This window comes from Hetaerina americana, unplaced genomic scaffold, assembly GCF_022747635.1.
Source record: "Hetaerina americana unplaced genomic scaffold, ioHetAmer1.1.p SCAF_9, whole genome shotgun sequence".
Lineage (NCBI taxonomy): Eukaryota > Metazoa > Arthropoda > Insecta > Odonata > Calopterygidae > Hetaerina > Hetaerina americana.
The window spans coordinates 78,759,504-78,784,268 of NW_027287538.1; the positions used below are offsets into that span (position 1 = coordinate 78,759,504).

The 24,765-nt window shown below is 42.5% G+C and overlaps 2 protein-coding genes across 3 annotated transcripts in view; one reads left to right on the forward strand and one right to left on the reverse strand.

Moving 5' to 3' along the window:
- The window catches only part of PolA2 (DNA polymerase alpha subunit B), a 38,385-nt gene extending 17,790 nt beyond the window's left edge, over positions 1-20,595 (reverse strand). For both annotated transcript variants that reach the window (XM_071597593.1, XM_071597592.1), the window contains exons 1-3: positions 20,508-20,595; positions 19,807-20,062; positions 17,994-18,033 (exon numbers count right to left, since the gene is read on the reverse strand). In XM_071597593.1, the coding sequence (XP_071453694.1) occupies positions 17,994-18,033; positions 19,807-20,062; positions 20,508-20,583 (372 nt within the window). In that variant the 5' untranslated portion in view covers positions 20,584-20,595. The remainder of the gene's footprint in view (positions 1-17,993; positions 18,034-19,806; positions 20,063-20,507) is intronic.
- A 493-nt stretch (positions 20,596-21,088) lies between these two features.
- On the forward strand, positions 21,089-24,007 carry LOC139698782 (RNA transcription, translation and transport factor protein). The gene is made up of 5 exons (XM_071597693.1): positions 21,089-21,271; positions 21,345-21,566; positions 21,878-21,973; positions 22,049-22,209; positions 23,598-24,007. The coding sequence occupies exons 1-5, from the start codon at positions 21,211-21,213 to the stop codon at positions 23,799-23,801; spliced, it is 744 nt and encodes a 247-aa protein (XP_071453794.1). The 5' UTR covers positions 21,089-21,210; the 3' UTR covers positions 23,802-24,007.
- The last annotated feature ends 758 nt before the right edge of the window (positions 24,008-24,765 follow it).

The window sequence follows — 24,765 nt, forward strand, 5'->3', positions numbered from 1 at the left end:
TAGAGGTTTTTTAACTGAATTCTAAGCTACAGCTCTATGCTAAGCTCACAAGATTACATTTTGTGAATTAGAGAAGACCTAAGAATCAGCCATTCAGGCAGAAGAGCAGAAAACGTCGCTATGATGCAGCCAGGTGACGGAAGCAAAGATGATATTAATTGTAAATTCACGATTTTGGCACGTTTACAGATTGCAATGCCACGCGGAGACTAAGCGCAGTTCAAATGAGGTCTTAGGACTCGCCCTCTCATTGTAAGAGTCACCGGAGCGTTCATCGGAGAACGTCTGACATTTGCTACATGAACACAGTACTACTACTTGCAACAATTTCGTACAATCGCACACTTCCCGTATTGAATATCCTTACATGTAAGTACCTCCTTTCGTGTGAGTAACTTTCCTCATGCAAGGATGGTGACCTAACACCACTCACCACCACACACACGCGGCGGCTTACGGGTTATTACATAGATGTATATATTAGCGCAATGAAATCTTTTGCAGGTGCACAAATATGTAAATAAGGAGAACGCGGCAATCATTCGTTTCAAAAGCGAATGATTTAAACGGAAAGGAAAAATCACACGGTCCCCCTGACAATATCGTTTGGTTTCTATCAACTAATATGGTTTCTATTAACTTAGAACAATGGACGAAACAAAGCACTTTACACTCACGTGCGTTTTCCGGTTAATGCAATGGCGGATAAATGCCACACCTGACTACATTTTTCATTGTCGACTGGATTGCTTGCGAGAATTCGGCACTCTGAAGGTTTATTTTCAATCTCAGTCAGAACACTGCCAAAACGTGCATTAAATTTCTACGATACGGGGTAATCGCACAGCGCGGCGACCAAAGAGATTTCTATTACTCCCTCCACCCTACAATCAAATGAGTCATCGACTCATGGCCTGAGAATTGCACCGGTATGGTTTGCTTGGTACTAAAAGCCGCCTGGTCAGTGCAAGCCAATAATTTGTGAAAGAGTGCATTTCCGACACGTTTTGCCACTTTCCTATGTCGCGTGCTACTTGCATTTTACTTCCACACCGGAGATATAATAACCACTAAAATACAATAATGCACCACATGAAATTAAACGAAACGACTGATGTAAACAGATTCAAATAAGAGACAATGAGAGGTCGCATTGCCCGACGAAACTTTTGGGGAGTCGATAGCACGAGTCTCGAATTACACCGCTATCGTTGGAAGCATCCCAAGAGAGAGTTGTAGGGTGAAAAGCAATATCCAATTCCCACCAGACAGACAGACATAACCAACTGAGTGACAATGATTCCCTTTTCCACGGCACTGCAAACGCTTACGTTTTGTTTATTTTGGCCACGCCCTCTTAAGTTCAACAACTGTGGGCGTTTACGTAACATGAGTACTCGATGGTTGGACACCTCTGGTCGGGCGAAGGGGTTGATCAAGTTTCCCAGTACCTACACCGAAAAGCCATTTCCTTATGCAGTATGGGTCCTCAGATTTAACACCAACAACCGAGCCGTGTTAAAGATGCACTATTAGCTTGCGAACCTCTATGCCAAGGCAAATTTAACTAAGACTTCCATATGCTGAATCTGAATTTCAAATTGCACATCAACAATGTTCTTCTGCGAAAGACACATGACACCATGACTAACACAACACATATAACAACACAACTGACGGGTTGGGAAAGAAAAATATATGCACGCGAATTAAAACTGATTCAGATACGATACTGTATGCTACTGGAAAATTATTTCTGTCGTTAATAGAAGTTGAAGGAAAAAAATCGTGAATAGTGGGGCGTAGGAATCCCTTTAAGCGGCATTTATTTTGGACGAACAGGGCGGTAGAACCGTCAGTTGGTCCCCCACCCCACTGAGGGTCACACCCCATCCCGTCCAAGTCGGGTCGGGGCGGAGGAGCTCGCCAATTAAACGTGAAAGGCACTCGCCACGGGAACAAACCCGCATACGACCAGAAGAGCCGATAAGCTTGGCAGCTTTCCGTGTCCCGCTTGTGCGGGAGTAAGCGTGGGAAAGGGTGGTATAGCAGACGGGGTGGGGGGGACATATTAACAACAATGAAAGGTTTTAAACGGCAGCAATTGCGGGCTGGGAGGGGATAACATGCACCGGGGCACGCGACCGACTGGGGTTTTTTAACGAGCGCCCCACGCCCCCTAGGGATCTGCCGGGATGAGGGCCGAGTGAATGGTGGATGATGCACAACGCTGCTTCAGTCGGGTGCGCCACGAGAGCTTGCTACGCACCAAAACTTACTTTCTCATGCTTCAGAATTAGACACTATAAAGGACCATCAGGGTGCTTTCAACCACGGTTGGCTACAACGAAATATTAATTAACTAAACTAAGCGACCAAAAAAGAAGGCAAATTGAAAATCATAACAAAAAAAATTACAAGATACCTCGGCGATTGAAACTTACTATTCTTTAATAGTAGGTGCCTCGGTAATAAATACTAGGATCGCTCCCGCTCTCTTTGAAGCCAAAATTCTAAGCATTTCGGAAAACTGCAGCGATTCGGAACCAGTTAAGGAGGGAATTCGGGAGATATTACCCGTTTGCGCCACGATGAAAACTGTTACTGGGCGTCAGGTATTCGAAATGTTCAGCATTAGCTTTGCTAAAGCCAACAACGAGATCATGGCTCGCCACAAGGAAAAACAGTATTCCAGAATGTCACATGAATTTAACCAGTAAAACTTAGCACCTTCGTCAGTGCTAATCATAACGATAACGTATGCCAGACCTAATGTGTGCAATACTTCTACATACATAATACTCTGCAAGGGCGTGTGGCAGAGGGTGTTAGGTCACCACCCGTAAAAAGGAACAACATGCAAATATCTCGTGGACACGAACTCATCGATAGCTTGATGAGATCCACGTCTATCGACTGCATGCAGAGCCCCCGACGGATAACAGTCGACATCAGTGAACAACGAATGTGTGGAATTCACAGACTGCAATACGCCATTTAATGAGCACGAGATTGCAAATCCCATACTCATTGTCGGTCCATTAAAATACGCGTGCGACAGTCGAATACTGCATCATCACTTGGGTTAAAAATAATGCAGTTAACGAGCACGACGCTGTCAAGAACTTTATCACTTGTATTTGAATAAGAGACACTTCGGCGAAATTGACGGTGTGAATAAATATGAGATGATATAAAACCGGAAGATTAAACTAGTAATAGCATCTAAACAAAAGACGTAATGCACTACCAGCAAACGGCAAATGTAAGAGTGATTTTCGTTTTAGCACACTAGAGTTCGAAATTTTAAATGACAAAAATCCTGCTTAAAGCATATCCTTAACCAGCCAACTTAGCTCCTTTGCGATCTACCCAACTAGCCTGGAGATTCTGGTAGATGACTCCGAAGAAAGATGCTGGAAGTAATGAAGTGAAGAGAGGGAGATTTGGGAGAGGGGACAGAGAATGGAGTGAACGCCACTCACTCGAAGAGAGCCAAAGCGGTACTGGCGGCAGAGAGGTTGACGGGGGAGGTGCGACCCGGAAGAGATGAGGGAGGCACGCGCCGCATGATTCATGGATGCGGGCCCGACAAACACCCCCCCCCCCCGCTGCCATCAATTAACAATGGCACTGTGCGGAGGGGTTAACACACCCACCCACTCAACTCCACCATGACAACAATGATCATCTCGCACTCGAACATGAAACTACGACGATGAATCAGTGGTGAAACAGTTACCGGATATTATTCCCTGCCAGTTCAACTACTTCCATTAAACAACAATAATTATACTTGGTAAATATGGCCACATTACTTCCCACTGACCACCTGGTGGCGAATAGGAATGCATTTTCAACTTATTCGTGGGGCCATTTTGCACTCCGCTCGATGCCCACTTTGATACCGATATCGCAAAGATTCGCGGATGAAAATGCCACTGCGGCAATTCCTAAGTACCCAACATTCCACTTGGAAGGCGAGATACATGTACACCAAAGCATTAGGCGTGAACGAAGAGACGAAGGGCTTGACAATGTAGTTTCCAGCCTCCGCCATTCATACACTTCCCTTCACGTTTGTATAGGCATAATATGCCATGTTGACATGTAACAGGAATACTAATTTTCGGGCAGAACCAGTTGACCAAGATAATGGACGTGTCAAAGGGAGTAGGCATATTGCGTTAAACGGCGACTAACTAAATAAATAAAGAGGAAAATATTCCATGTTTCACTATAAAAGATATTAAGCATCCGACATGCAAGCCCCTCGTGCACTGTTTGCCTCGAAGAATAAATATTATCACCGCGTCTGCTTAGAAATTCAACGTCAGCAAGCATCTGCTTTCCTATTAACGCCACCTCACAAGTAACTCAACAAAAATCCTCCAACATGTGGAAATGACGGCTACACACTACACTGACTCGGGAAATGCTAGTATTGTTGCCAAAATGTGACAGTTGCTCGAAGGCCGCGGTCGTACAATCAACAATAAACGAACCGGAATACAGAGCCCAACGAGAAACTAACACAAAAGCATTTCTCAAGAATATGGTGACTCACGAGTTGATTACGAACACGTAAGACATTAGCGACAGCATCAAATGAAATTCCACCCGCTACCTCGTGGGTATGTATGTTGGAGCGATATCACCAGCCCAGGTGTTCGCTCATAGCACATGGATTCCGGGTAGGGACACAATCTACTCTTACCTGTCAAACAAACGGGAAACAAGGTGCCCCTGTGACCTTTGCCCACGCCCAAGCAGAGCGCCGTGGAATGGTCGATGCTGTAGATTAGGACATACGACAGGATTCACACTTCACTGGCTGGAAATTCTGGCAAAAACGGCAACGTACCCGCCGAGCGAAAAATATTGCTCCAGGAAATGCACCACGCGGTTCGGTCGATCTTTCAAATGCGAAACTGCCAGGACAAAGGCTGACGCGATGCTCATTTCCAAATAATTTAGAGAAAAGGTTGAAAGTGTTACGAATTAAAACCTCTAACATTGGGCGCAGGGAGAAACCGACCTAAAAATGAGTAACGCCCACGTCACACAGGCCAAAGACTTTGTTCGGTCAATTGATGGCAATCAACCGAATGTCACAGGCTCTGCATACTCTAGACGTTTAACTATTTTCTCCCAGACTCTCGAGTGGCGGCAAACGTGATCCAGCAGAAAGTGGGGATGGCTACGAACGCACAGACAGGAGCGGCAGTTGCGCTCGGCAATAGCAATAACGACAATGGCCGCTACAAACTAGTATATACCCCATATCAAGTGACCACGCCGTGGACTTCCGCCAATGGCATCGAGTGGAGAACCCGAAAAAAATTCTTTTTCAGTATTACCAACATGTGTAAAATCTGGCAACAGTGGGGGGGAAGCAGCCACTCGGCGTCACTCTCAACTAAATCTTCGGGTACTGGACTAGCGGACGGAGAATGATGAGCGCGAACCTCTGAAGTTAAGCCGCCAGGTGGCTGACGCAGGGGAAGCGAAGACGAAGCGGGTAGAGAGCGAGAGAAGGAGAGAATGAAAGAAAGGAGACCTCGGGGAGAGGGAGGACGGCGTAGTGGGGGAGGTCGTTAGTGTACCGCGCGCAACCAGACGGCGCACCATGGGATGATACACCTCCCTCCCAACGAAGAATGGAGGAGGTTCGAAATTTGAAAAAATCCGTTTTGAAATACGAGGTGGAAGACGACCCCTCCCCCACTTTCGCTCTCACACGATGGCGGGGGAAAGGTGGTTTGGTGGGACTCGTGCGGGGGAGGCCAAAGAACGAACGGACGAAGAGGCTCCACCAGCGGAACATTTCCGGAAAGGTACAGAACGATGTTCTGTCGCAAATGCAGTGATTCAAACATCGGAGAAACTTATTTTCTTGTCATGCTACCGGGGCTCGGATGCAGTAAATTCACCTCAAATTATCTCGCTTCCTCTTAACGCGCGAAAGGAACTTTTCTCGGTTACACAGCAGATCGTTCAACGTGGATGGAGCACTTTCCAAAGCTTCGAAGACCAGGACAGGCTCACTTCGCACACTACCAGTGATAGGCAGGAGAGTTAATCAGAATTCATTATCAAATGTCGAAACACAGACTTGGATGATAACAATGAATTTAGAACTCGTTTTCAGGAATTGCTTAGAACGTAAGGTTAAACAAAAGCTAACCAACGCTAAGGCTCGCGTCTTCCGAGAAAGATAGTCATGAGGTACACTGGGAGAGAGAACTGTTAAGTAAGCCTCGGTGGAAGCCGCCCGTTCCCTCATTGGGCTGGGTCAACCACAGTACCTTCAGTTAGCGTGATGAAAGATGAGCGGAAATATAGACTTCACGTAACACCCCACAGCTGTCGCAGGGGAAAAACGACCGTCACAGTAAATTTGGCTCTTAAAATTCCTTCTTTCAACGCAACCTAATTCTTAATCTCACACTGTTTCTGGCGTAAGGCAATACTTCTGGTGGGAGCAATGGATGAAGGGAGTTATTGGGTAAACCCTACAGTCTTTCTGTTCTCGCAGAGATGACCCGCCAAAACTTAACTCGGATCCTTGTTAACTTGATTCAAGGCCGCTTATCATTCCGGCACATTGTACGTCGTAACACTTACTTTCTTCTATATTTCGACAGCGTTGGAAACCTTTTGGAATCCCCTACAGGTGTCAATTTTATTACATTCTCTCTGCGAACGCAGCGGAAGTTAACCGACGGACGCGTCTAACTTTCCTCAACACCAACCGACGCGCGAAAGAGGCGATGACGCACATGGATGGAAGCAAGGTCTTGCTTTCTAACGGCCTCCAATATGCAAGACATATTAAAAAACGGGAAGAAATAATACCACCTCTCTAAGTATCAAAGTACACAGGGGAATAATATTCATACAAAAATAAAATAATATCACGATAAATATCTATCATTTGCCAAGCATATTCCTTCCGCATTGGGGATTTGACTGGCAGACCTATCGTACCTAGAATTTAAGCATCATTTCGACAGCGTACACTTGACACATACGCGATGACAGATGGCGTGTCCATTAATGTTTAATTGGTTCGCATTCACCCAAGCCAACTGATCTGAATCCAACAATATCCACTGAATTTTGGGAAAAACTGGTTATGCACAACACTAGAATGAGGTGAATTACACGTTAATGTTAATACGAATGCTAATACGCATCAATATAATGAAATTCTACGCTAGCCAGTGAGCAGGGAGCAAATTAAATTCGGACCAAGCAATGCGGTGGTTCTCAGCTTTATTCTTCCAATCCACGGTGAAAAAGCATTGAATGTTTCAGAAACAGAGACACCATCCACTCAGAGGAGATCACTATGAGCGAATCAGACCTAATAGATTGATGCAGACTACGCGGGGAAGCATGTGCTGGGTGGTGGGGGGGTAGAAAGCCTCGGAATTCCCCGCCAAATCACCACACGCTCCCCTCTCCCCCAAACACCCACCGCCGAGCCCCAGCCAAGCGCCAGTCATGCGGAAGAGCACACCTGAGGCGCGACGCACCCCCCACCCACTCACTCAGGCAGCGGGGGCTCCCGCAGCAGGCAGACTGACAGCTTTCCTCCTCCTCCACGAGGCGATCCACACCCCGAAGGACGCGAACACAGTTCATCATAGCTATTCGCCAACGCCACTTTCTTTCTTCATACACAAGCTTAAATTTTGCATTTACACTATCATAACCCAACAGCACTAATAAAAGGAGCTACCAAGTACAGCCACCGTACTATTCAACCAATGAACTACTTAATGCAGTAGGATATGTCCAGCAGTCCACCTAAGACCCCTTATTCTTGCCTTCATAAATGCCGATTTTACATATCTGCCAGGGCAATATTAAGGAATAGTTTCCCGTCATTGCAAAATCCCATCTCTTCGTCCAACCGTCCCTGGAGTTGTTCAAAGAGTGGGCAGGTAAGGGTCTACGGGTAGGGGAAAAGGAGGAAAGGGGAAACGGAGGAAAGGGGAAACGGAGGAAAGGGGAGCGAGGACGTCGACCCTGGGAGCGCCCCAAGGCCAAGGGCAGAGAAGCAGTGGGCCGCCGGAGTAAGGTCCCCGAGAGTGTACGAGAGATGGTTCCGCCACATCCTAGGAATCCAGTCCTCAAAAATTCAACTCCGACACTCCCAGGCGTAAATGGCTATTTCGCTCGGAAACACTGAATGAGACACAGTAGGGCTAACCCGGCAATTACGAACAGCAGAAACCGTGCGCGAACTGGATAGCGGCGTCAATTCGTGCGCTAGTACGAATACAGCGCTTCCCCATCACTTCATTGGAACAAAACTATAAACTAACTACTATCGTAAACCAAAAGGCGTGCAAATTCAATGTCGATTATCGAAAAATCATAAATTAAGGTATCACACGATGAGTTTCCGGTAGCCCATATTTAACTTTGGCATATCTGCACCTCATTAAAATGTCACAAATTAGCCATACCTTATTTTCCAAACATATCATAGAAATGCGAGGCAAATTCTTGACTGTCTTAATGGATCACCGATTGAAATAAAGGTCACAAGTTCACCGTGAGCTGATGAATGACACGAACTAAAAAAGAGGAGAGAATGATGTCAAATTTAATTATACACGAGGCTCTCCCTCACATTTCTTCTTACCAGAGGGGGGCCGAAAACCTGGTTAGAACGTTAATTCCAAGGTATTTGATAACGGAGAGTTAAGGTTAGGAACGTAGAAAATGAGCCGAGTCTGACACAATCGTAAAATCCGGCATCCACCCACTTCTCTCCTCCCTCTGCGATTTTATGCCCACGATGCTCTCCGACCGAGGGGAGGCGTGACGACCAAGGGCTCACGATTCACGGTCCACCCTTGCACGACGCGGACGACAGCAGCGACCCCAATCCCACACAAACGATACTCACGACTCGAATGCGGAACACGCTAAAATATAATTACTTGTGCATATATTCTTCCGCTACACAGTGATATGAGGTTATTAACACAAGAAAAAGATGTAACCAAACATGCTAACATATTAGGATCAAAACTAATTTGATCCTAATATGATTTGGAAGGCCATCTATTGAGTGCCTGCTTCCGATTCTCTAAACACGCCTCAAGGACCATTGCTACGGTTTGCTGTACAACGAACAATTAGCGATAGAAAAGCAAAAAGTTTGCAATAACATTTTTGTATGCAGCACACAATAGTAGGTTTCTTACAATATTCTCTAACTTGGAAATTATTTATCTTTATGCTAGACGTAAGAACTTAATTCAAGGGGACCTCGCCAGGAACCCCGTTCGCTATCGAATACAAATTCGCATGCAAAAATCCTTGGGCCCATCGATGCGCACGTTCCGCCATTTTAATAAGATTTACTTTGCGTTCCGACAAACTCTTGAAACGTGCAGACACTTATCGCTACGTCGTAAGGAGTAGTCAATAGCACTCCCATGAGTGTCCTTATTCCAGGAAGCCCGTACACACGCACCCTTGAGCTTAGTCATGCATGCAAAAAACGAAACACCAGCAATAATGTGAACGTTTTGCCGAAATAAATAAAAAACAAACCAAAGGCGCAAGATTTTATATCACTTCAAATTCCATCACTCCTCGGCACATTTGCCACCATAAGATTTCATCGGAATACGAGGTCAGGGGTTACGCGCACGATATCTTCCAGATAGGACAGCGGCAACAGGTGTTAATACGTCATCCCCGACTTGTCTACTCCCAAACCCGAATGAAAACGCCTTGAACTAGCGTGCGGGCGGAAATTTTCGTAAAACCATGCGTTAAAGCCCATTTTATAGATCCCCGCACTTCGCAAAAAATAATGCACTGCCATTAACTGAACCACGGCCCGTAACGACAACTGCGGTGATTTTTAATATGAATCACATCAAGAGGAGGGAAAACAAACTAGGAAAAAATCAGTGACCAGTTTTAAGTACAAATGAAAGTCACGTTTCATCCATCATAGTTGCCTGGTCTTCACAATTTTAGACAGTTCAAATACACACAGAAAAGGTAGCGAATGACGGTGGTTAACAACATAATACGTTTCGCACATGCATTCCACTATTAAGTTCTCCGTTTAAACAGCACAGCGTAACATTTTAAGCAAACAAGACTGCAACGGGGTGAGATTCAACAGACTCCTACGAGACCGCAAAAGCCCCAATCGAAAGTATATTTTTAATTGATATTAACTTTCTTACGCTCCTCTTCCGCTTCAAATTACAAGAATCATGTCCGTTCATGTGCACATTCCATGAATTTCGTCAATCGACCATATCACTGTCCAGATTCGTAAGACATTTCAGGGGATTAATGGACGACAACCCCAATAACATAGTTGCTGTTGCCCATGCTATGATACACGCTTAAGCATTGAGAGCGAACTGAGCTAAGAGATATTTTGCATAAAAAACTTGCTTAGGAATTACTGGACCAGAAACCGAACTGGATAGAGACTCGAAAGAACCGGCGTAGTACTAAGAGAGAGACCTCGCCTCCCTTCGACCTTGGTTTCGTACTTTCCATCGTTATAAGGAACGCTGTGGTGCTAGCAGTCTAGCATATTTGAAATTCCAAATGGCACGCAGCTATGCCAATGCTACGTTATTTGCAGCAATCGACTGATACCCGAAGACAACTTTGTCGCCATAAAACGTCGAGGTAATCAAGATCCTACTTTCAAGTCCACTAAAAATCGGCAGATGATGGCCACTGAAGTGAAATTTAAGGCTAAACCGACCGTACAACTGGAAAAGGAAGAATTCAACGCACTTCGTAATGAAAATTTCTCGATTAGAGAGAGCCCAATTAGCTTTATAAACCCTTAACTAGATAGCTACCCACCTGTCAAACTCTCGCGGCAGCTTGTGGGGTAATATGTAATGCACTAAACATTCAACTCAAACTTAAAATAATTATATCGTTACATCAACTATGTTATACTTCTCTGAAGTGTACCTGGTTCCCATCCGATCCTGCAGGTCTAGGGATTACACAGAGTAGTTTGGTATTAGAAAGCCATTTCAGCGTAAAATATTGAACAGATGGGGAAAGAAGTCATAAAACAAGGCTATGTAAACCATCGAAACTAAATGAATGGGTCTCGATGAATAACGTTTACCCATTTCTCCTTGACTACCTGATCTCAGGGTCCACCCCTCAATTATAAGGAAAATAAACGACCTAACTAGGAATGGGATTACACAGCAAGGTGAGGTTATTCGAAAGTTGAGAAAGGACGTGAAATACACAATATAGCTTGCCCGTAGACCGGCAGCGATGATGGGTTGACAACTCCCACCTCCGAGATGAGAATCACCAGCATCAGAAGCATGGCGTCGTCGGACGGCGTTCGGAGCGAGAGCGCTCTTGGGGGAACGCCGGTCGACCTGCTGGCGGACGCCAAAATCCAACTCGAGGGGACAAATACCACCACCGAACACACCCAATTTCACTAACACCACAAGCACCACACACGGCGAAGACGAAGGAAAAACTAATGGAGATGCGAAGAGGGACACAAGCACTCAAGCCGACAACAGCGCGGAACGGAATACCTCCGCGGTCGGAAGGCACTGCGAGAGCGACGAAAGCCGTCTTGCCTCGATCGGAGGAGGGATCGAAGGAGAATAACCAACTTCCTCCCCTTCCGAAGCAAGACTCCTCCATCGAGCTGTTGCTGTTCGACTCACACCACTCCCTCCCTTTCCGAGAACCAAAGGCGAGAGGCTAGGGAGTAGGGGACACAATGGAGGGAGGAGCAGTAGCAAAGGCGACTGGAGGCTTGGGAGGAATGGAACAGAATAGGGGTGGGCAGTGTGAGTGGCCTTGAAGGGAGGAAGAGGCAAGAAATGAGGTGAGGACGAGTGTTGGCGGGGAGAGGAGTGCTAAGGGACCGGTAAGTGGGATGGGGAGGTCGGGGACCCGCGGGATGGGGGTGTCCCGAACGCCTCCCCCGCCAGACTCGCAAGCAAGCGAAGGGACTCGCGTGTGAAAGGCCGGAGCGGTCGGAGAAGGGAAAGGCACCGACTGCAGTGCTCTCACGCACTCTCGCGTCGACTCTCTCTCTCGAGACAAAACCGGGCGCGGTAAGCGCACCGAGGGTAATTGCCCTCCGCGGCCAAGGCACCACAGGGGGAATGACACGAGCGGAGTGGCGCCTAGGCACCAGCACCGGGCCGGGTGGTTAAACTCGCATTTTAATCTCCGCGTCCACGATTGGGTCCATACTGAACTACGCAAAATACTCGACCAATCCAACTGCGAGAATTTCAATGAAAAAAAACCATTCGTCTCGACGCGGGATTCGAAATCAAATCCTACGTTTCCGGCCAAGGGCTTCATTTTAGCACCATTGCGTAGCAGCTTGTATTAAGGCCAAAACAAATGGAATGATAAAATTAAGAAATCAAAGTCAACTTTTGAAACTATCTCGTGCAGGTTCAAATAAAAAAGCCTCAGCACAAAGAACTCAAGCGTATCGATTGCATTTAGTGAATGGGCCTCGAATTCTTTGTTTCCGGAACAACAGTAGAGAAATAACCACGAATAACTTGAAAACATTGCAAGATTAAAAGACACCATTTACCAACCACACAAATAGCTAGAAGTATCGAGGTGCGTAATCATGCGAAACGACTCCAGCATAGCGCGCAAACCAGGGCCTCGGGACGACACATCCTGCCGAGTTCTCAGAAAATATCAACACGCTGATAAATACGTAGATGTAACGAACTTAAGACGGGGCCTGAGAGACATTTCAAATAATAAGGAACCGCTGGTTTATGCTCTCTCTAACTTATTCTTTATTTTCGGTAAGCGCCCACATCAAGCGTGTCTTCGTCAGAGGCCCAGGAATGCAGTTTTGCAAAAAGAAACTTACAGAATTCCATACACGGTACTTTCACGCGAGATATCGCATTCCCAAAATTTGGCGCCATACACCATTTGCAGGGTGTAAGTTGCTTTATTAAAACTGTCGGAAAACCTATACCTAGAGATAGATACCTGCATGATGGCCGAAGGGAGCACAGCACAAGACAGTCGATCGTCGCATGCGAAGTTACCGCCGCTTACTACTAAGAAACCAATATTTTAAATCCATTAAAACTGATCACCGAATGATAACATAGGCACTTGCTCCAAATTTTTAAGTAACAGCTTGTAACAAGTTAACGAAGTTTAACTTTACGTACTCCCAAAACCGAAAAATATCGATGTTCCGTTGTATTCTTGCTAACGTCGCAAACCCCCCCTCCCCCCAAGGTTAGATAAAGTGATTTCGTGATTCCCGACACCATTCATCAGCTGATCATTGTGATCTAGGAATAAAAGATAAATAGAGTATGGTACTTCCTCGCCGAAATTCAAAGTACTTTTAATCCCATGGCCGCAGAGAAAAACTACGGATTTTTTGTGGATTTCTGGGTAGCTTCGAAAAACTGAACCACGAAGGGTTTTTCATCCCGCCGCCGGCCATTCAGAGCAGAGTACGTTAATGAGAAAGTACAGACACTTGTTAGTTACAAACGGCTGAGAACGGCTATGTCGTTGAATGGTTAACAGTGATCATTTCAACTGTATTGATAGGAATTTTAACAGAGACAATTTATTTCTTCAAATAATGGGAACCATGCCCATGATAAGGGAAAGATTATACTAACGTTAGCAAACCAAGCCGGGATTGAAACGACGCCATCAGAAGTTATATTAGCGCAAAATTAAAATAAGCAGAGGCCGAATACCAAACTTAAGACGGCTTACCTTTGCTCAGTTGAGCACGCCTAACCTAATATTCATATCGACCACGGTGGCGTAGGTCCTCCCCTCAAAAGAGATGGCATGAAGGAGTATCGAACCGCCTCGCCCACAAGGAGTTCACCATTGTTCAAATCGCCGCGATTTGTTGGAGTAGTAGTAGTAGTTTTGAGGGGAGGCGACCGACAGCTGAGGTCATTTGCGCCATAGGGGATGGATAGGAAAGGATGAAGGGTGGAGAGAAACCCGGCGTCGGCATTAGCCTACTCTTTACGAAAAGCGCCAAGGGGTCCGCAGTTTAACGTCCCATCCGACGGACGGCGTACTCACTCAAAGTGCCCTCCACAAAGCACCTCAAGTAGGGATCGAGATACCTCTGAAAAATATTCAACACCGCCGGGATTTGAACCCGCGCCCTCAGGGTGGGAAGCCAGTACGTTGGCCGCCGCACCATCTCGATCCCCGCGATTTGTTGGATTATGGATTAACTATTGCGAGTGACCATAAGTTTATTCTTTAGTGGGCAATTTAACGAGAAAAATATTTCATAGATATTATAATTGAATAAAGGAAATTCATACATATGCAGCTAAAAAAAACCAATACTGGGTAGCATACGCTAAACACTGAAAAAGGTCAAAAATCGCGAAATGGTTCTCAACATATTTTTCCATTTTAGTACCCTTCAAGCCATTGCTAGGGTGTGGGGCCAATAATCCGGTGCTTGGAAGAGCGCTTAAGTTCAGAGAGATATGGTGTGCTTGTATAAGAGGCACACAACGGGATATGCCAATGCAATGAGTTACCCACATCTCACTACGACGGGAAAAGTGCGGGTAACCGCGATAAAAAGGGCTATATTTCTCCATTCCGTGAAAGAAACGAAGCCTTCCGAACACGGTTATAATAAGTTCCATGAAAAGCAAATCGATTTAAAAGTAATCATTTATGAAAAATGAAGTAATTTAAACAATATCGATCCAATCACGCACCCGACGTAATAAATCTTATACGAGCCCTCAAGTGTCAAAAGTCTAAACCTCCCTTACAGGCCACCGCGATTGTTTGGACTTTCAGATCACAGAAACAAGCAATGGCATGCATATGCTGAGACGTCGAAAACACCTAACGAACATATTCCAAGGATGTCACGCGGACGGAAGCAAATAATGGGTTCAATTACATCGATGAAATCACCGAAATGGCTGTCGAGAAACAAAGGGGCAGCAGCCGCCGCCGTCTTCATACAATCGGCTAGCGTGCGCACAGCGAAAGACATCCACAGAAGGATTTCTCATAAGTTCCGATCCGCGACTCACTTGAGCGCCCCGGGGCGAGCGATGGGAGTTATTAGGCGAGGCTAGGTGGGATGGATGCCCGCGGGGTGGAAGTTCCGGGGTGGGTGATCACGCACGCATTCCCCTTCCGAAGCCCCTCCGCCCGAAGAACATGGCGAGTGGGAGAAGCGAAAGAGGGGCAGCGCGGAGTCATTTGGCAACGCCGGCGATTCTTAACTCTCAAAGCCCCTCTCTCCCACGCTCTCAACCAACCCCCCCCCCGCCAATTATCCGGGAGGAGGAAAACTGGTTCCCGACGCTCTCCTCTCCCGAGTCCGCGCCGGCCTATGTGCTTTCCGCTGCCGTCCAAGGATGGGGTGGGAGGGGGTCAACGAGACGCGCGCACCAGACTGACTAGGGACTGGTGGGATCCTAAGCTACTGAAAGCAGCAGTTATATCTCTCTGGAGGTCTTCGCATTGGACCATGAGAATCCCTTCTGGCTTCTAATGCGGTCGCGACGACCAAGTTTTCGAATATTGTGGATTCTCCCGCCGGAAATATACTATATATATTAGAGGTTTTTAAAACAGCCACTCGAAAGTCTGTTGGTGAGCAATTTCAAGAATTCACACGCCGAACCCTGCGGCTGGCGAATTTCACCAATTCAAAGCAGATTCCCTTCGGAACCTGTGGTTTCCCAAGAAATTCGTCTGTACAAAAAATCACAAGGCCTTAACACCAAGGTGTAAAACGACAACATCCAAAATTATCAGAAAACGCTAAAGCCAGCAGCTGGACCCCCTTTGCGCCACCTTAACACCTTTGAAAACGCCACTCTGACAAGTTTTAAATAATTCAGCCATGGGATTCACTCTAAGCTATCGAGAAACTTATTATAATTTCCCAGTAATTATGTGTTTAAAGTTTTTCCAGGGCATAAAAATGCTTAAAAATAAAAACACTCACTAATTGACTTTTATCAAAACCCACTTTCACTATTTAACATGACTGTGGATAAAATGTCGGTTAAAACCAAATGAAGACAGGGTCCACCCCTCAACTTTTCAGCAGTTTCAATAATTTTACATGAAATGACTATCCCATTACATTGGTTCACACAGAGACATTTATTGCTCCTCAAATGCCATTCTTTTTGGAACATGCATTTGGCTGGATTTGCCAATCTTCTAGTTTTTTAAGGGCAAGGCATTAAAAACTTCCTCCAAAACTATCAATTTTTCATTGACATACCAGGGAGGATGCACGTTTCTAAGTTATTTTAGAAAATATTCTTTACTGTTTAAGGCACAAACAATAAATTATGTGAGTTCACTGGTTCATAAATCGCAGTGTTGTTTAATAATAAATACATATTTGTCAAGCTGCAAGGTGATTGACAAGTCTGTATGTAACTGAAAGCACCATAGAAATGTTGGTATGAAATTAGTTGGGCACTAAATTCTGTTAGCACAATTTGTAATAATATGTTCGCTGCATTTAATCCTAATCAACTCTTGCTACATGTCACACGCTCAATACCTTAGCATTACTGAAAATTACATTAAACAAAGGCTGAGTAGGCACAAATTCATGCAGAATGTTTTACATTCCTAGGAAATGTTTTAATGGAGTTCCTAAGACACTTCAAGAGGGGACCGCAACATGTCACGTGACAATCTTGGTTACTGCCAACCCAAACAGATAACCTTAAAATGCAATGAATAAAAAATTTAAGATAATGCTGATCACATGACAATTTAAAAATAATAATATGGGTAGTTTCAAAGGAAAGGCCGATTCTTTCAAGTGACAAATGCACCCGCACTGCTAAAATCAAGCAAAATGATAATTCATACTTACCTGAAAAAACAATTAAGAATTTCTGCACAAAGAAAACACAAGGGGGAGGCAAATAAGGCCAAATATTTCACAAAACACTAACTTTCTAAAGTTAAGAAACCACTGAAGAAAACATTCTCCTCAAAAGTACAGAGCAAATACAATGTGAACATACTGTGTAAATAAAAATACCAAAATACAAATGCAATAAATAATTCCTTGGTCATGCAGCAACCATAACAGCCATTAACAGCAACATAAAGTGCACTATGGAATGAGCCAGGGAAATGCCTACTTCATTAACTCTCAACAAGACATGTTTCACGATTTTATTAAATCAACCGAAAATGAAGCTAATGTTAAACTATTTTGCAAAATATATACATATTCTTACAAAAGGTCATGGGTTCGATTCTCCAGCAAGTCTCTGGGCACCTATAGCTTCACCCAAGCTAAAGTGATTTTTCAGGTACCAGGCCTTCCTCTGAAACCATAACCGGCACATGGAAAGGAACTGGCCCACTCACCCTGAATTTCACATGCTGCTGGGCTTCGTACTGGGTGAACCCTACTATCACCTACCAAACCGACCTTTGGGTTGACCATCGTGGTAATATTTTCTTTTATTCTCACAAAATCTACGGCTTCATAGCATTCTTAACAACAATCAAAATCCGATAAAGTGAACTACAACTACGTCATTAATTAGGCTAAAAATGAATAACAGCTAATACCCCATTAGATAATTCCAAACTGACCACTTAAGCGTTAATGACTCAAAGAGACTGAGTTATTAAAGTTAGCACATCAACAAGAGGAGGAACAGTCTAAATGGTTTACCTGGTCAGTGTGAACAGTCTAAACCTCCACCATAACTGCAGGTTAGATTTAATAGGACAAAAAACAATTTTCATGATCTAACTAGTACCATTGAAGAAATTTCTAGCATTTAGAAATGGGCCAAACAAATGAAATCAGGCCAGTATTATCATTTCAGCCGAGAAAACATCAGCATGCAATCCATTGTTAATATTTCCATTAGTGCTAAAAAAGAACTTTTCAAAAACAAAATGGATAAATGAATTCCTACCTTAGGTGTACTACCGTAGGTCTCCAGTAGATCGGCATCACTAGCAATGTAAGTTAAGGATCTGACCACTTCCCATGATTCAAAGTAATTAATGGCAGTATAACAATTTGAACTAGTTCAAATAAAGGTATTATTTGCTAACTAAGATTAAGAAATAAATACGGAAGAATAGCTGCACAAAATATTTATCAATTGGACACAAGGAAATATCCTACTAACTTTATCTAATACTCTTCTAAAACTTGACTAGCATTCATATTCATAATAACTACAAATAATTCATACCAAATAATGATTCCATTATTGTGTATTGCCACTACATGCAAGCAAAGGCAGTATAATATTCCAACTGAGTAAAATGTGTACTGAAAAGAGAGACAGAGCCACCAGATATTTCATTAAAATACACAATCAACACAGCATTAAATATATCCAATTAAAAAAATGATTTCTCAGAAGGGAAAAGCCTGACCTGAAGGAGAAGAAAGAACTGAAAGGAGTTCACCAATGAATCCAACTTAAGCAAATTTACACTAGCTTAGTTCATGTTGCTACTTATCAAAAGCACAGAACTGTTACAGGGGAAACACGTACATGCAATCAAGTAAACTAAACAAATATACAGCAGTATTTCCATGGCATTCGTGTATCTCCATGTGCACCTACACTTTGATCCCATATCTATCCTCACACGCCCATTCAAGATTTGCAAACGACATGCAACCCCTGATAACAAGCTAATACAAACTGGCACTCAATCATTGCAAAACGTTTCATCTACAGGTCTTATAACAAAGATAAATTGACCGATTAACCATTTCCGACACAAATTGCTGTTATTGAGTTAACTGTCACACACTCCTGTTCTCCAAGATTTTACTGCACAAAAAAGCATTGTCCAACCGGATACATCACTGAGAACATTTTGGAAATTTGGTCAATCAATAGAACTCAAGTCATGGAAGGAATGGCCAGAAGAGAGCTTGGCCTACGGGAAATTTGATGATCATTGTAAATGTCAGAGTGGATCCACTACTGAAATAAATTTAATCTTTTGGTGTAATGGAACAGGATAACCGCAAAATTAACAGGACACATCCTCATGATTTCCTAAGACATGGTTGATTAATTCACCACATACATTTCTTGGTTGTGAGAAAACAAAGAAAGCGAGAAGTGAAAAGAACAGACATAAGTGACAATGCTTGATTCCAAAATCTAATGGTAATCCATAACTTGGGAAATTATGGCAAGACATTACATTCTCCTCACTAACCTTAACACTTTCGTGATTTCCAAATGAGGACATATATTAAGGCATCTAAAATAATATATTGGTAGAATCGATACGAACTTACCACATACAATTGTTGGAAACTGCATGGGAAGCGAGCAATCGGTATCAATAAACTACCCAAAAATTAATGAGGTTCTGGTCAATTTTCAGCTGGAAACTTAACAATACACTATTAATACACACAATTTTATCAACAACAAAACTCTTGCTGGTTAAACTGTGCTATTAAAACCATACGGAAGAGAGAACACGAATGCACGAGTTCAACCAGATTATCACTTTCAAAACGGCATGTAACAAAGGTGTACTTAGGATTTAACACCTCCAAACGTAAACGTCTAAAAATAAAACTTGACATAAAATAGGATGCACATAATTTAAGAGTTAGAAAAGTTATCGCCGTACCTTGAGAAATAGGCACTAAACACGAATTGAACCAGAATATCTTATACTTAAATTAATAACCTAACATGAAAAGTGATTCAACTCAAATTATTTTTGTTCAAATAAGGATACAATTTAGAAGACTGTGTATTGCGGCTTGATGGATCGTATATAATTAAATCTCCTCCGCCCTTCTTGCCTCTGGTAGCAGGCGTAGATGGTGTGTTCCTATTATGGATACCACTTCTCTTCCCATACTCATCCCTCTCCATCTGGGCCAGCAATTCTATCGTAGGATCTGCTCCTCCCAATCGTGATACACTGTACGCCATCCATGTCTCCAAAAATTCTTCTTCTCCCACACCGGCTTCCACACACACTTCCCAACCTAACGAAGCAAGACCATAATATTAACTACACAAATTAACCAAGTGCATAATATTATACATCATACTCAGTCTCAAGTTATCACCGTTAACTTAAGCAAATCAATTCAGGGGGATAATTCTATACACAGGACTACAAAATGATCACAACCACGGACTGAATAAAAATCTATAATTCGATGAAATTGAATTTTCAGTACAATGATATCCAGTGATTAATCAGGATACCGTGAACAACCAACAATTCACACACAAAATGTTTCGTAACGTTTACAAGAAAATAAGCCCTGCCCCAACATTCCAACCACGAGGTAACATTGAAATGGCCCGCGAGTCCGTCCATGCAACAGGTTGACATGAAAGAACTATTCCACAGTATGAAAACCTACTTTCACCAAAAAAATATTACATTATATTAATCAACCCACATCACAAAGGATAACGTACACTTTTCTAAGACATCATCAGCTAGTTCGATGCCAAAGTTTGAGAATTGTTCCGCTAACTCTACCCTTGACACCATCTTGTAAGAGTTAACGAAAACCCGCGAAAGGAAGATTGAGATGCGCGCATGACCTTGAGGTTTGATTGGTTCTCTCCATACGCAATTTACCTTCAAACATACAAATTAACCCAGCGCACTTACCGTTTAAACGAAAGAGGAGACGTTGTTACGACGGAAATGTATTCATTGGAATTTTAAAATGCTCGAGCAGCGTTGATATTCTTAACCTTTTAAAACGACCAACCTCGAACCCAAAAGACATTTCTCCAACGGGTTTCTACAGTTTTACCAACAGGAAACGCAAACGAATTAATGCGCAGCGATTGGTGAAGGAAGGACACGGAATATTCATATTTATCCAACATTAGTAATGAAATAAATATATGTAACCCAAAATTACAAAATATAACTCAGGAAAACACTATTCTTAAAAATTCAAATAAAAGTCTACACATCACCATTGGCACTGCCGTAGAGAGCTGTCTTTAATCTGCCATCTATCGCTATATAAAAGTAACACGAACAATAGCTATGACATGGGCGAGGCGCATGTATTTTTGTCGGTGTATGAATTAACTCAGAATTAGCGTGGACGGAATTATTTCGGCGTTAATCAGGAGCAGCTCAAATTAGTATTTAGAAAATATGTTCAAGAGAAAGTTGACCGCATTGGATTATCATGCACAGAACGATTTCAATATTGATGGTCTGTTTTAAGTAACAAGAAAATATTGTTAGCCTGGTGTTACTTCTTTTAAATCCCTTCTTTATATTTATAGATGAAAGGCAGTTCCGCTCATTAATTGTGTGGCTAGAAGATCAGAAAATACGTCATTACAAGATTGAAGACAGGGAATCGCTCAGAAATATATCTTCCCCCGACTGGCTGAATCATTTCACGCAGTACTATTCCGACCTTGTCGCCCCTGATTTCAAGAAACGTGAAGAGCAGTTGGACTGGCTATTAGCGTTCGCGATTAGATTGGAATACTCAGACAATGGTATTACTAATTACGACCATTCTCCTACTCCTGTAGTTGTTTAATTATAAAACCATTATAAAACCTTTCTAGAAAATTATTGGCAATGGAATGAATGATAGTGGTTACAGATTCTTTCATGGGAGTAATCTCATCTAATCTAAATTCATTTAAAATTTCCCAAGAAGTTAAAGGCTTCTATAAATAAGCCCTATCGAGGGTCTTGAGAGTTCCTCGACAAGTAATACTCTATGGTCAAAATAATTAGTACTATGATGATGATAGCAAGCTTTGAATTAAGATGATGAATGTGCAAATTTTGACTATTTCAGCTGATAAATATAAGGGTCAAACTTCAGACAATGTTAAGAAGAATTTGAGCAACGCCCCTAAGGTTGTGTCAGAAAATCCCTTGGACAACTTGGACTGTAAGTAGAGCTCAGTACTTTCGTGCCTTTATCCCTATCACATGGCTCCATTAATTTTCTTTTCTGTTCCACCAGTCGAAGCTGAGGAATTCAAAAAGGGAGTTCGGAATCTAGCACAGCTTCTAAATGTTGCTCAACATCCCGACCACTTGATAACATTGAGTGCCATGAGCAAAGTAATCACTCAGCGCCTCTCCGCTGAAGCTTTGGAAAATCCGGACTCGGTGATAATTAAGGTGAGAAAAGGAATTTTTTTCATTCGAGTGGTAAGTTGAGTAACCCTCGAAGTTCTCCGGAGCAATGACGGATTTACGGATTCGTGCAAAAATACTGAAAACAAAGTACCCTAGATCATTGCACAGAACTACATCTAGAAATTAATAATTTTATTAGAAATATTCACAAGGTCTGTACCCGTGCAAAAAAAAACAAATGTATGTACTGTATCTACAGAAGTTCATATCATCAGAAAATAATTTTTCGCTATGTAATAATCTCAAACCCTCCAAAATAATATGGTTGGAAAAACATTTGTTAGAAATTTGGTGTTAGATGAAGGGACGACGTGGCCAATCTTGGCCACGTTGTTCCAATAAGGCAATGATAAAGATATGTAAGTGTCCATTGGATACTAGGTTATCCTAATTTCTGAATTCTGTGAATCATATCCTCAAGTATTTCTTGGCCGCCAACATGCTCCTTATCATGTCTAGTCTTCCTTTGAATAAACTGAGGGAATAGTCGAGTATGTGAAATGATCGGATCCGGTTAACCTCTAGGAAGGGAGACCATTTAAATAGTAAACATAAATATTTCATTTACCTTTTCCTGCGAAGAAAGTTGATAATATTTCATTTTGAACATAATAATGCCAATTCAGCGCATGGACCACAGTGCACTGCATTGAATGATATTTATGCTCAGGGGACATCAAGAATTCAAAAGTGGTACTAGGCATGTGCCATTTTCGTGAAAGTTAAAAATATTTCCCAAAGCGGTGGGGGCTCCACAGGTCATGACCCCTACATCAATATACCCCTGCATCTAGCAGACCAACAGATGGAGAAGTTATTAACAAAATTGTTAAATTTTTAGGTAGTTTGAAGTATTTGAATCACTTGGTCATTTTAAACTGTATTCCAATTGGATGAAATTATGTTCCTAATTATGACATTTGTTTCTGGAGTATTAGTTTTCCAATTTTAATTAAGGATATATTTCATTCATGAAGTTAAACATTAGAAACATAATATAAGGTTCATTATAACAAGGTGGAATAACTTCTAATTGAATTTTATCACTTTTATATTTTGAATTTTTAGGGCTGTCAACTACTATGTAATTCAAAGATTGAGCTGATTAACTCAATAAATTAGAATTCTTAGTACTCCACAAGAATAAGCCGAAGTGAAATTCTTATAAATATATTCAGGGTATCCATTTCTCTTCTGGCATTAATGGAAAAATATCAAGTACATATGTAAACAAGTTGGGTCATGTGTTCAGTGTCGCAATAAAAACAAGATTTTGGCGAGGCCAAACGATATTAAATTTGTAATTATTGTTAATTATATGTAATTTATAGTATTTGTGTTTTTACAGTTGCACATGCTAATATTTCTAGGGGACACCATTTCCAGTGCAGGAAGCTGACCTAGGCTTTGACACTGGTGATTATGTTTTGAACCAGGCAGCGAAAGTGTTGAGGCTCTTGCACATTCATGAACTTCGTGACCTCCAAACAAAGATCAACGAGTGCATTGTGTCTGTGCAGGCTTCCACAGCCAACCCAAAGACTGATACACGATTAGGCAAAGTTGGATTCTAAACGTTTTGTGCTCTGTGATACTGAAAGACATTATTTTAAGTTATGTTCAAAGAAGTTATGGAATTGATTGTTAATCCTTTTTTTGATCTCCATATCGACTTTTATTTTCAGTGATTTATCAAGTTGCATTAACTTATCAAATGGTTCAGTTGTGACACAAATGACTGAATTTTTGTTCAGCATTTTAACCAATAAGATATGCATACTAGAATAAATTAATTTTTTTGTCTAAACATGGTTTCTTAATGTGAAATTGACAGCGGTGAGAGAACAAAGTTCTCTGACACGGAGTGGTTAAGTTGCCCAATCCCAGAACTCCAAACTGAAGGCATCCAGATTCCCACTTCTCAGTTTTTTCCACTTACATACGAATACTTGAATAATAGGCGGAGATGATATAGCAGGAACATAAAAACTAATGCATCTTGTTGCCACTTTGTCAATCATGCACCTACGTATGTACAAGCCGTTCAGGTACATTCAAAGTACTTAATGTCCCCTCACCCATGCAGTTGAACCATGTAAGGAACCAATATGGTACTGACTGCGTCAATGGTTTATGAAATATAGCTTATATTTATTAATGTATCTCTAGGAAACTGGCCTTCACAATTCCCAAATACCTAATCTTCTCCGTCCCACTACCCTAAAACTTGAGGCAGCCAGTTCCCCCTTTCTCAATAAGTTTCCCTGGTGCGTGAAAAATTTAAGACTTGGTGGCGGTGATGTTGAAGGAACAAAGAATGCAATAAAAATGTTCTCACGATAGTCTCTATTCAGATAACCATTTCAGTAAATATTATATTTAATGGTTTCGGAAATTTTGTAGAATAATAAAAATTTCTCTCATTATTTTTAAGAAAACTTGTAGCTTTGAAAGATAGGCTAATGATGCCAACAAGGGGAAGGAATTTAGAATTCCTTTTACTAAAAGGAATTCTAAATCCTCGTGGTGTTGAGATGC

Coding starts and splice junctions, on each gene's coding strand:
- LOC139698782 (XM_071597693.1), top strand. CDS start 21,211: ATGTTCAAGAGAAAGTTGACCGCATTGGATTATCATGCACAGAACGAT. Junction 21,567..21,877: donor ATTGGAATACTCAGACAATG/GTATTACTAATT, acceptor TGACTATTTCAG/CTGATAAATATAAGGGTCAA. Junction 21,974..22,048: donor TCCCTTGGACAACTTGGACT/GTAAGTAGAGCT, acceptor CTGTTCCACCAG/TCGAAGCTGAGGAATTCAAA.